Source organism: Brachyistius frenatus, unplaced genomic scaffold (genome assembly GCF_029030835.1).
Source record: "Brachyistius frenatus isolate BFR_SWC_R1_liver_20210118 unplaced genomic scaffold, ASM2903083v1 Contig_12, whole genome shotgun sequence".
NCBI lineage: Eukaryota > Metazoa > Chordata > Actinopteri > Embiotocidae > Brachyistius > Brachyistius frenatus.
This window is the reverse complement of record NW_027210611.1, coordinates 4,163,791-4,175,896: the sequence shown is the minus strand read 5'-3', so window position 1 is coordinate 4,175,896 and position 12,106 is coordinate 4,163,791. Positions and strand designations below refer to the sequence as shown.

The window sequence follows — 12,106 nt, the reverse complement described above, 5'->3', positions numbered from 1 at the left end:
CAAAGCCCTCTTCATCTTTCACAAAGGTTTATTTTATTTATGTATTTTTTTTTTTTTAAAGGAAAATGGGACATGATGTGTCGGGCTGAGTGAAGCAATTACAGTTCCACACTTCACACAAGTTTCAAAGACACATGATCGCACGAGTTTAACAAAAGGAGCTGGTGGTTTGTTTACGATGCTTAATGTAGAATACATTATGTGGCCAAAAGTATATGGACATCCCTGTCTTTGGGCTATTTGAATAGTCTGGGGCCAAGGTCACAATAATTCAATCCATTAATACAGCCTTTGGTTTATAAAATATAATTACAAAAAAATCCGTACAATTTCAAACCGCGATCACACATCTTGTGACCAACAGTCACAGAACCAAAGATCGTCAGTTTACGATCACCCGTGATGAAGAAAAGCAGTGCAAACCTCATCCGGGAGAACATTTACCTTTTAAAAGTTCTGGCGATTATCATTCGATTACTTTCGGCTCTCTTTTTTAGAACAGGCCTCCTTCCTGTAACATTTGTTAAAGAAAGATGTGCAGTTTGGAGAAACTTGAGCGGCCTGCAGAGACACCCGACCTCTGTTCAGCTTCGGGATGAACTGCAGCCGTAAACGTTTCCACCGAAGCGTTACGAATGCCGCGGGGACGCAATTGGAACAAAGCCCTGCGGCTTGAAACTTGAGTAAAGCCTTTTACACGTGCGTCTAATGTTGGGGTGTCCGTATACTTTTGGCCGTGTAGCACAAACTAGTTAGTACACAAAGAAAATACAACATTCATCTTTATGTTGCGATAGTTTGTGTGATAAACAGGTCAAGTTTTTTTTAATTTTTTTTTTTAGACATTTGGCATTGGACGTTCCATTCAGCGCAAAGTTTGGATGTTTTAAATGAAGCTATGACATTTACCACAATTCAAAGCACCTCTGATCCTTTCAGAGTGTCTGTGGTCACCATATCTCAGACAACACTTCATACCTGTCTCGAACCGAGAGAATCCGTCCGTGATGTACCCAGCATCGGTCTCGATGATCCAGCGTCCTCCTCCTCCTCCTCACGCGATCCTTTGTGATGAAGATTCTCTCCCAACACATCACACCAACAATAAATAAACCAGGACCTGCTTCACACTTGAAGCTCTCTTTACACTTCGCCATTGCTCACGGAGCAATGGATAGAGCTGATATGGAAGACTTAACTATTCTGCCAGGGCGAGGTTTTTCGATTGGATCTTCGATAGGTGGTCCGATATACAAGCCTCGATCCTGTCGCACTGGGCAAGGAAGTCCTATTGACACAAAATAACATATTTTTGGTTTTATTACATGTCATTTAGCGGACGCTTTTATCCAAAGCGACTTACAATAAGTGCATTTCAACCATGAGGTAAAAGAAAACAAAATATATATATATATATAAAATATAGGCTCACCTGCACCGTCTTTACAAGTCCCTTTTTCTTCATTTTGCAGTCGTTAAAATGTTCTGGGAGACTCTGTTGAAAGAGAAGCAGCTCAGTTTCCTATACGTGACATATAAATAAAACACACTCATAAATAAATGCCTAAAAGCAAAAAAAAAATAGATTACCATAGCATCTATCTGCTCCAGGATCTTCACGAACTGCTCAGCTGCTATTTTCACTCGGTGGTCTAGTTTACCCAGCGCCTCCGCCTGCAGGTCTTTGGCCAGAAAGCCCTGCGGGGGGGGGGGGGGGGGGGGGGGGGGGGAATGAGTGACATAAATTTTAACACAAATATATAAAGCAAACAGGACAAATCAATGCAGGAATATTACACAACTTACAAACCATGATTGATCGCTTACATTTTTTAGTCCAGTCAACTCCCCATCGACCTTCTCCAGCTTTTTAGCCGTCTGTTCCACAGATTTCTCGATGTCTTTCAGTTTCCTCAGTTCAGCTTCTTCCTCAGGACTGTTCTGTTTGTGGATCATTGTCAGTATTTCATTTGACATATAAAGACACGCGTCGGAGACCACGGCGCATGCAAATACCTTACCCGCTTTCCAATCATCATGAGTTTGCAGCCTTCTTTTACTCCATAGCTGGAGAGACTCTCCTCCATGTCTTTCAGTGATTTCCCTGGAACGCCAGGACAAATTAACAAAGTTTAGAACCAGATGTACATCATCAAAAAAAAAAATTCAAGCTCCCCCGGGTGTGAAAGATTGATCCCACTATTGCTCACGGCTTCAGTTTTCTTCGTTGCGATTACAGCTTGGAAGCCCGGTTCACATTTAACGTTCACTCCACCGCTCAGACCAATCAGCGTGTCCATGACATTAAAAATCAAGCGTCGCCAACAGGTTTACCTTTAAAGATGAGTTTCTGTGAGGCCGACGGGACCCCGGTGGCCTGAGTGAGAGCCTCGGACAGGTCTTTAACGGTTGGACCTTTGTCATCATCTTGACCAGTTAGTGTGATGCTGTGCTTAGTTGGTCCTGGAGCGAGAGACAAAAATAAAAGCAGATGAAACTCTGAAAACAGAAGCAGGTACACCTCCCTGTGTGACAATTACTTTCACAACAACGGGAGTGGAAGTTTCCTAAATCCCCTCGGATACAACCAGGACCATTCAGATCCATCACTTTCACTCCGCAGCCTCAGAAAACCAGACATCACGTGTTAGTTTCCATTTGTTCTCGTTGATTTGATCCCAGAAGTAAATCGTACCAGAACAACTTAAAAACTTGACATTTTAAGTCTTTTCGAGCCATCGAAACAAAAGCAAACACGACACATACGAAATAAATTCGAGACGCTTTTTTTTTTTTTTTCCATCTGGTTTGTAACCCGGTTTTTTTTTTTTTTTTCCTAAGCCTTTGAAGTGTGAGGAAAATTAATTTAATAAGGTGTTCATTTAAAGGAGTAAATCATTTGGTAAATTAGTACTTAACCAGTTAAAAGCATATAACAAAAACATTTCCCGTCTTAAAAACGAAACCAGTTACTAAAATCTTCACACTTGATCAAAACGTCCTCTTTTAAAAAAATCCTCCTGGAGGGTTTTATTCCTCAGGATTTACAAGTGTATTTACGAGTAAATTATATTGAACGGAACTAAGTTAAAGCTAAAAAAAAAATAAAAATGAGTTAACCAACTCGCAAACGTTTTAGGAACAGCTACGTTAGCTTAGCATGTCCTCGCTCTGGTCGACGATTCACAAACTTTTATATTTCGACCGTCTGGTAATCATCGTGTAAAAAATAATGCAACATCATATTACCGTATGCGACTGTCACAGTTAACGTTTGGGCTGACATTTCGCCTTTTGGCGTCCTTTAATCACAACATGAACCACACAGCTAACTGTTAATGATTGCTAACTACTTCCGGGTTACACCGGAAGTAGTTAGCATTAACAGAAACACTTTGCGTTTTATTTATACACCTTTTTAAAAATATATATATATATATATATATATTTTTTACACACATATACAAATGAAATAGGTGCATATAAAAAAAGTACAAAATTATAATGGTGTAAGATCTAACGGATTTGGACTTCGACTGGACGGTCCAATGTGACCCCGCCGCACGACTGGCTCTGTGGCGCAATGGATAGCGCATTGGACTTCTAGTCAATCAGTTGAGATGCGATTCAAAGGTTGTGGGTTCGAGTCCCACCAGAGTCGGGCTTTTTAATCAAGCGCGTAAACAGTTCAACGGTTTCTTCTGCATAGCTAAGGTTCAAACAATAAGACTATAACTGCGATTAATCCTGGTGCTCATCATGTAGGTTATCAGTTGTGTAGTATACCAGTAAAAGTTATGTCAAAGCGTTTTCTCATTCAAATCCACTGTGAACATATTCAGAGACATAGATGTTCTGTTAGTACTGAGGACACGACAAGAAGCTACACTTTACAGTAAAACAATAACATTTGGAAGATGCTGTAAAGGCAGATTCTGGTTCTCGTGTGTTTTAGACTACATGTAATCACCTGTAGGTGAAAAAACAACAACAAAAACCAAGTAGGCAGATGCAGTTTCTTCTAGGCTGAGACAGACTGGTTGTGTTCCTCTTTCCAGACTTTGTGTAAAGTTAACCTCGCTCTGCCTGCTTTCAGCTTCATGGTATCAATTTCGACCTTTATTTCTCATCAAGAAAGCAATATCCAAAATGTCTGACCCCTGCCTGCTTTAACGACATTAACAACGCAGCTAAGATTATGCAACGCTGCGCATGATGTACATGTGTGTTTAATCAACCTTTATAACAGTGACAAGGGCTGTGTTACACTATGAGAATACAGCTTGGTTTGTGTGTGTGTATATATGTGTAGACTGGTTCTGTTGAACTGTAGCCACCACATGTCAACAGTAGTCCACCTCCTGAAGAAGAGCATGATTGTTTTCTGACGGCAGCTACGAGAAAGACACAACAAGCTCTGTGACTTCAATCCGCAACAGCTAAAAGGGTACAAAGAAAAGAACCAAAACCAACCAGCAAGACAAAGAAAATGAAGCTAAATAGTAATTAATAAATCCAAAACTCAAGGTGAAATTGAAACACGTAATTTATTTTTGCATGTTTCAAATAACCCTGCAGATATTTTAAACAGGCAGAGTGGAAATCCCTTTTGAGAGTTAAAACAAAATGACTAAACAAGACACAGAGCAACTAGCAACAGAATAAATTAAGTAATACTGATGAACGACACGGACGAGTTGTTGAGGACGACAGAGGGAGAGTCAGTGGAATAATGTTTTTAAAAAAGGTTCAGTATGTTACAAGGCCTCATGCTAGCACGGTAGTAATAACAGTACACAACCTAAACACCGTGAAGGCTTAGAAATCGTAGTGTTCTCAGGTCAAATGGTTTTGCATGTATAAATGTTACTCTACATATAAAAGTGTTCTCAGTTGAAGTGCAGTTGTTTGAACGGGTTCCTTCTTTATGTGGCAGGAATCTGCGGCAGGCCAAACTCATCCACCAAGACACCATCCTGAAAGCAACAGGAAAAAAAAACATCAATCACAAGAAAACAGACCTCGACACACACACACACACACACACACACACACACACACACACACACACACACACACACACACACACACACACACACACACACACACACACACACACACACACACACACACACACACACACACACACACACACGGTTACATTTCAAGCGTTATTGTTCATGTGGTTGGTTCATTTAAGACAGTAGAGCTGCAAGTACACAGCTTAAAAGATGGGAAGCTCTAACTGTTTTCCTGAAAACACACTCCCAAATCCTGAATACAATTTTTAACAACCACAACTTTCAAATCTCTTTTTCTTGACTTTCATATAATAATAATAATAATAATTAAACAAGTGGCTGCCCGGAAGTTGGAAAATGCAGAAAGAATATGATGCATCCGCGATACTGTAGACGCAAAACCCATGAAAACCCAAGCATGTTTACTTCTACTTTCATGTATCTTCATAGGAATGAGTCTACAGTGCGTGTTTTTTGAAAGCGCCGTCAGTTGTTCCGGAGGCCGTTACCTTGTTTGTCTTGCTGTCACTGGGGATTCCCTCGGGGATAGACGGGGCGTCTGAGGCCTCATCCAGGTACGAGCTGTCGTCGTCCAGCAGCAGCTCATCGCCCAGAGCGTCCAGCTCTGAAACCACAGCTATACTGTCACTGTCGTACTAATACAAATAAAGTCAAATCAAATAAAGATAGCAATACAAAAATAGCCCCGGTCAGGTGCGTGCGGCTCCACCTGCTGTGAAATGCCTGTAACGTGATTGACTTGCCGACAACAACCGTGGCGTTTTTTTTGTTTTTTTTTTCTTTTTAAAGTTGTCTGTCCTCTGCTCACGACCGCGATATCTCACGACCGCCTTGAAGGAATTTCTTCAAATTTAGCACAAACTTTGACTTTGCCTCGAGGATGAACTGATGTCAGCGAGGTCAGTGTCAATGTGACCTCACGTCTGTCCCATTATTATAAACGCAAAATCTCAGGACCGGAAACGGGCCCGGACAGACACGGATGTGAAACGTGAACTGCATCTTGACGGGATGCCGCAGAAATACAAACCCGAGGCGGTTCTGGTTGATCACGGCTCCCCGCAAAATCCACTGTGCGATTCAAACTCTGCCGCGCACACTTTTTGCACTTTGCACTCATTACCTGTTAAATGAATCCCCCCCCCAAAAAACATAAAGGAGTCCGCCCGCAAAGTAAAAAAAAAAAGCAAACAAAAGCCTCGGTCAGCTCAGTCTACCTGCTTCGAGATCGTCCTCGTCGATCTCTGGAGTGCCGTAGCTGCGGCTCAGAGCTTCTTGTACCTCGTTGGCGTCCTCCATCATGTCCTCCAGCTGGTCCTGTAAATCCTGGAGGTCCAAATACATGCATCCTTTCTCAGTGTCTGAACAAACCGAGTTAAGTCCCGTAAGCACGTGGAGTAAACAATTCTGTTTCTATAAATAGACCGAAAATGAGCGCATCCTAGTGAGTATTGATGCCTCGGGTAACAGAAACACGCGTGAACTGCTGAACGGTAACGGAAACAGTTTCATGGGAGAGTACGTAACAACCATACGTCAATCTGGTCAAGTTTGACGTCCTTGTAGGCCCTTTTCATTTCCTTCGCACCAATCTTCATGGCCTCCACCTGGGGACACAAAGTATATTTAGTCACTGGCAACATAATCTGTGCCGATATCTTTCCAGGTAAACAAACATCCCGATCTGGGTATCAGTGTCAGATCTCAAGTTCAGCTCTCCAGCTAGAAGTTGTCAACATTTAGGTATTATTCTACATGTTTGTTGATTAAATTACACCAAGAAAATAAGATCAACTTGAGCTATAAAAGACAAGTGTGTCACAAATCTAGTTATGTTTGATGTGGTTAAAAGCTGTAATTAAAAAAAAAGAAAAAAATTTAAAAAAAAGTGGGGCTTACTGTTGTTTTGGTGTCCTTTAATGTCTGGATTGTGTAGTTTGCCTGCTCCATGTTAAAGGACTGCTGAGCCAGCTGTTCCCTTTGACCTTCATACCTGCGTGAAAAAAAAAAACAGCACAGTTCGTTTTTAACGAATATTTTGCACCTGATTGTTTTTTTTTTAAGTTCACTTCTCATTTGAGTCCCACCAACACTGGACTGGTGACGTTGATACTGACGATTGTTATCTGCGTAGAGCTGAAGAGAAGGAAGCTATTTTTGATAATAAACGAACTCTTTAAGTCAGTCCTGCTGTGAGGACTTCACTATGTTAAGGAACATGGTAATAACTGAATTCTAATAAACGAAATATCTTCGGCTTTGAGACAAAACAAGAAATCGGACGACATCGCCCTTTCGGGTCGAGGAATATTTGACCGACCAAACGATTCATGTATGATGTCATTAATCATTAGTTACGCCCCCCTATGTTTGTGAATGATGACGTATAGACAACGGTCGTTCTACGTCAGTACCGTGGGATCTACAAACTATGTACTGGCAACACATCCCTAAATAACCACATCATTAACATATACTGGAGCATCTGGATATTTATCTGCCACTTTATCTGAACGCGATATATCCGTGATTACTGGTAAGGTTTTGCCACGCGGATATGTATCAGTCAGCTTCCAGCTCTTCTATCTCTTGTGTTAAAACGTGCTCATGACGGCACGGTGGAGGACTCACATCCTCTTCTGCTTCAGGACTCTCACCGCCTTCTGTTTCACCATGTTCTGCATTTGAAAAGGAATAAATAACACTGAAGTTCGGTCATTTTTGTCTGGCATCCTTTAAAACACCCGAGGCTGAAACAAACGCGTCCTACCTTGGAGGGCCCGTCTCTCATCTTTTTCATCTGATCCTTGTACTTCAGAAGTTCAGCATCGAGCCTGCTAATCTTCTTCTCTATGGACTCTGACCTGGCATCCACCTGAGGGAGGAGGACATTGTTTGGAGCGAATGATTTCCAGCATCCTGACAAACTGGGGTGACCGCAGAGCGTTTGTTCCCCCCCCCCCACCCTCCACCCTTTGTCCCACATATTGAGACCGTGTCCTACATTTTGAGTAGATCTAGCTTTTAAGAGTCAACGCTGAAGGAGAAGTGCTTTTCTAAAAAAAAAAAAATCTGTCTTTTGTCCAAAAGCTGCGAAGAAGAAACCAGGGAAGGCTGTCGTGATGTCAATCAAAACGGTGAATACGTGGGTCAAGTGCAGGTTAAGTCCGTCTCCATCTTTGCTGCCGACCCTACGAACCAACTGGGAAAATTGCGAGAAAGAAAAAAGGGGAGATGCAGCTACAAAATTTTTTTTTTTTTAAAAAGACCGGAAACTACTTATAACTAAGTGAAGCCGGTGACAAGGTGATTCTTAGGGAGTTTTTGTTGTTGTTGTTGTTGTTGTTGTTGTTGTTGCCTGAGTCGTGTCTCAAATTCACACGGCGGAGAAAATGTTGTGAACCAACTCGGTATATTTGAGTCTTAACAAGAAGTGAGACTTCTCACACCAACGTTGTTTTCTTCACAACACTTGAGCCATTATAGCTTCACTAGAAGGTTTGTTGAACCAGTGTTCTCTGATGATTATTATTATTTTTTTTAGGGCAGACAATGCATTTTCAAATAAATATTGTAATGGTGAGAGTCCAAACGTTTGTGAAAATGTGAAAATGTGAAAATAACCCCCAGCTAAATTGTCCTTCGTGCGTGCGTGTGTGTGTGTGTGTGTGTGTGTGTGTGTGTGTGTGTGTGTGTGTGTGTGTGTGTGTCTTAGAGGAAAACAGGGAGGTAAAAGCCTGCTGCGGTTTAAACACACACACATCCCTCCTCCACAAACCAGGATAAAAAAAAATATATATATATATATATATATAAGGAGGGGACTTATAACTGCAGGCTGGGAGCGAGCTCCCACGGTCGGCTGTTTTTACGACCCTTTTGTGACCACGATAGCTCGGTGACGTTACCGTTAGGTCAGGATAATAAACACGTAAACAACAATAGCTCTTCAGCCTTGACAGTACTCACGTTGCCGATACAGTCCGACAGATTCGGAGGAGGCGCTTTGGGCTTCCCGCGACCAAATATTCTGTTCATTTTCTTAACGTTTTATGGCCTTTTAGTTTCCCTTTAAAAAAAATACCAAAAAAAAAAAGCATCAAACGCAAAAGGGGTTTCTTCATTGAAGACACCCGGAAGCAACGGTCCCGGACGCAGAAGGATTCCATTGGTTGGCGAAAGCAGTTTTGACCAATGAGGGTTTAGTGACGCAACCGTCCCTCAGTGGTGAGGAGAGGTACTGCAGCCTTCAGAGGAATCCTTTTGTCCCCACTGACACGGCATCCATCAGGAGTCTTTGTTACTCCTCCACTGCAGATATTATGAAATGAAGGCTTTCGTCAGATTCTTGACTGACCTGACTCTCTATATTAATATCACACATCCACACCGACTGATTATAATATTGTAATTATATTATGTTATACAATAATTATCCCTCCAAAATGAATCAGTACTTGGTACTAGTCGTAATTATAATTGTCAATATCTGTATTTTTATCAGTCAAAATACCAACTGTGAATATCTGAAATGACAGTTTTACTCGTCAATATGTATCATAGATATCTGATATTTGTTAATTAGCACAAAACCACCAAGAACAGCTGAGGCTGATGGGGATCCAGTTAGTACTGCAGGTAATTGGTCATTAACTAAAGTTTTGGATTAAAATATATTTTTGACCTGATGGAGGCGCTGCATGAAAACGCCAAAGTCTTTTCACATGAAACAATAATTGTTTTTTAAAATGTATTTAATTTAATTTTTTTAAATAATTGAGATGTGTTCATTATATTATTGACTATCATATTAGATTTGAACTTTTACACATTTTCAGTAATGTAAAATGGCCATAATGAGCTATTGGCCTGCCAGATTTCTTAAGATACATGTAGGCATAGTACATTTAAATAAAATGTTCAGTCCCTGTCCCTGGTTAGGCTTTTAGGGGACAATACACACATTTAAACACTCTAATACAGCCATAGAAACATACAATAAAACAAACATACACAAAAATACTGCTTCAAACTGTGATTCTACAAATGACAATTATGAGCAATGAAAATGATTAAGAACAACAACAACAAAAAAGATTGATGTATTTCATTGTTCACAGGTTGGCTTTTTAGTTTTGACTTTGTATTGAAAACTTTAAAATCAATCTGTTTTTATTCCTGATAGCAAATGGATTCAAAATTTGCAGGCCTTTACATGGACAAGAGAATTGAGTAAATGTTTTATGTCTTTCTTATTTGCAGTCTCCTCTAACTGCTCCCTTTGGATTGGCATTTTTTTCTCCTATATTTTAAAATCATTTGACAAACTATAGTTCTGGAGCAATTCACAGACTTATCAGTCTATTTTATGAATGAGTGATTTATAAATTTCCCAAAGATGAATTACAGGCAACTTTTTCTGAAATTTACAATGGTTTCATTTTATTGACTTGTGATCCAATATTTCATGAAGAGCTTGTTTGTATAATGACATTATGGGGTTTAGGTTGCCTGGCCTTATGATGGTTACATGATAAAAGCGATTCGACAGAATCCCGCTGTGCTTATACTGTGTAGTTCTGCTGCCTTTATCAGTAAACGAAATCTTAGAAGTCGAAAACAGTTAAAGTCAAACGTGATAGGTACTACACACTTTCATAATATGTGCTTTAATTGGGAATCCCATTTACAACATCTATCCATCCACCCTGGAACACTTTTGATGTCATGTGATGTCATAATGTGTAATGTTCTAGAATTCTAGTGAAGTACAGTTCAGGTTGTCAGCAGTTAATAGCAGTGCATCCACGAAAGAAACCCACAGATCTTCACCCGAGACTAACAGTGTATGGTGCACAAGACATAGCTCTCACAAAGTTATCAGTTGGATTAAATATCTAGATATTAAAATATCACAAAATGGAGTACTTGACGAGCCGTCGCCATACCACGGACCTCTTTCAAATGTATGAGAAGGAGTTCACGTTTCTTCACGGTGAACATGATGCGCTGCTGCTGAAAAATGCAACGATGAAAGAGCACTACAAGAAAAGGCTAGCAGTAGAGAGGGAGGAAAGAATGGCCCTGAGTCAAGAAATTGACGAACTTAAGAAAAAGACTGAGAAAGTCAACTTTACAAAGGTTGACAAGGTGACAAGTGTGACGGCCCCCACCTCAGCCTGGAAGACAGCTGGTCAAAACCTGGAGGACGATAAATTAACCGAATATCAGGTGCTTGCAGCTGAGCTCAAAATGGAGAAGATGATGAGCAACTCTCTGTCTCAAAAAGTTAGGAAGCTTAACGACCAGCTCCAGTTGGAGCGGGACCTTCGAGTGACGGCAGAGACCAAAGCAAGAGAGGCACTTATGAAGAAGCATGAAATAAATAACTCACAACAGCCCTCAGTAACAAGTCAGATGCTCAACTATGATCTTAAGACCATGGAGGAGGGTCTCAATCAACAAATCCTGGAGCTGAACCAGATACTTCAGAAAGAAAAGGAATTAAGGGTCAAAGAAGAGGCAGACAAACGTGAGGCGGTCAAAGTGGCGGAGGGCTTTTGCAAAGAAATTGAGGACATGCAAAGGAAACTAGCGGTTTCCAAAAAGTCCTGCAATGATGCCTTGCAGAAGCTCAAACAGGTGGAGAAACGCAGTGAGAAAATGGACAAAAGCTACACAGCGCTGAAAAAGGAAAAGGATCGTCTCAAACGGGACATTGTAGAGCTGCTCAAGAACCAAAACTACCTGGCCGACCAGATCGAGACAGACAGCCTGAGAGAATTTGAGACACAAGAGACTCTTTGCCAAGAATCAGTCAAGGTGGCAGGTGCCCATTGCAAAAAAGTCGAGGATTTGCAAAGGGACCTGGAGGTTTCCAAGAAGTTGTGCAACCAAGCCTTGCAGAAGCTCATGAGGTTGGAGAAGCGCAATGAAAAAAATGGAAAACAGCTACATTGCACTGAAGAAGGAAAAGCACAGTCTTGAATGGGACATTGTAGAACTACTCAAGAAGTAAAATGATTTGCTGGACCAGAAAGCCCGAGAGACTTTGAGATACCGGA

General features: G+C 41.0%; 2 protein-coding genes and 1 non-coding gene across 4 annotated transcripts; 1 reads left to right on the top strand and 2 right to left on the bottom strand.

Annotated features, from left to right (window-relative positions):
• Positions 1-10: 10 nt before the first annotated feature.
• On the bottom strand, positions 11-3,360 carry bag1 (BCL2 associated athanogene 1). The gene is made up of 7 exons (XM_069692325.1): positions 3,250-3,360; positions 2,335-2,463; positions 2,022-2,104; positions 1,828-1,941; positions 1,591-1,698; positions 1,433-1,495; positions 11-1,288 (listed from the first exon to the last, which is right to left on the bottom strand). The coding sequence occupies exons 1-7, from the start codon at positions 3,284-3,286 to the stop codon at positions 1,199-1,201; spliced, it is 624 nt and encodes a 207-aa protein (XP_069548426.1). The 5' UTR covers positions 3,287-3,360; the 3' UTR covers positions 11-1,198.
• A 209-nt stretch (positions 3,361-3,569) lies between these two features.
• trnar-ucu (transfer RNA arginine (anticodon UCU)) lies at positions 3,570-3,661 on the top strand. The gene is given in 2 exon segments: positions 3,570-3,606; positions 3,626-3,661. It is a non-coding gene; the product is annotated as a tRNA-Arg (tRNA).
• Positions 3,662-4,528: 867 nt separating this feature from the next.
• On the bottom strand, positions 4,529-9,188 carry chmp5a (charged multivesicular body protein 5a). Of its 2 annotated transcripts, none has more exons than XM_069692319.1 (8): positions 9,012-9,188; positions 7,813-7,917; positions 7,674-7,720; positions 6,942-7,035; positions 6,578-6,649; positions 6,260-6,368; positions 5,531-5,646; positions 4,529-4,976 (listed from the first exon to the last, which is right to left on the bottom strand). In XM_069692319.1, exons 1-8 carry the CDS (start codon positions 9,078-9,080, stop codon positions 4,926-4,928), a joined length of 663 nt encoding a protein of 220 aa, XP_069548420.1. In that variant the 5' UTR covers positions 9,081-9,188; the 3' UTR covers positions 4,529-4,925. The 2 variants fall into 2 exon arrangements, with proteins under 2 accessions (XP_069548420.1, XP_069548421.1); XM_069692320.1 differs by lacking the exon at positions 9,012-9,188 and adding an exon at positions 8,047-8,250.
• Between the last annotated feature and the right edge of the window lie 2,918 nt (positions 9,189-12,106).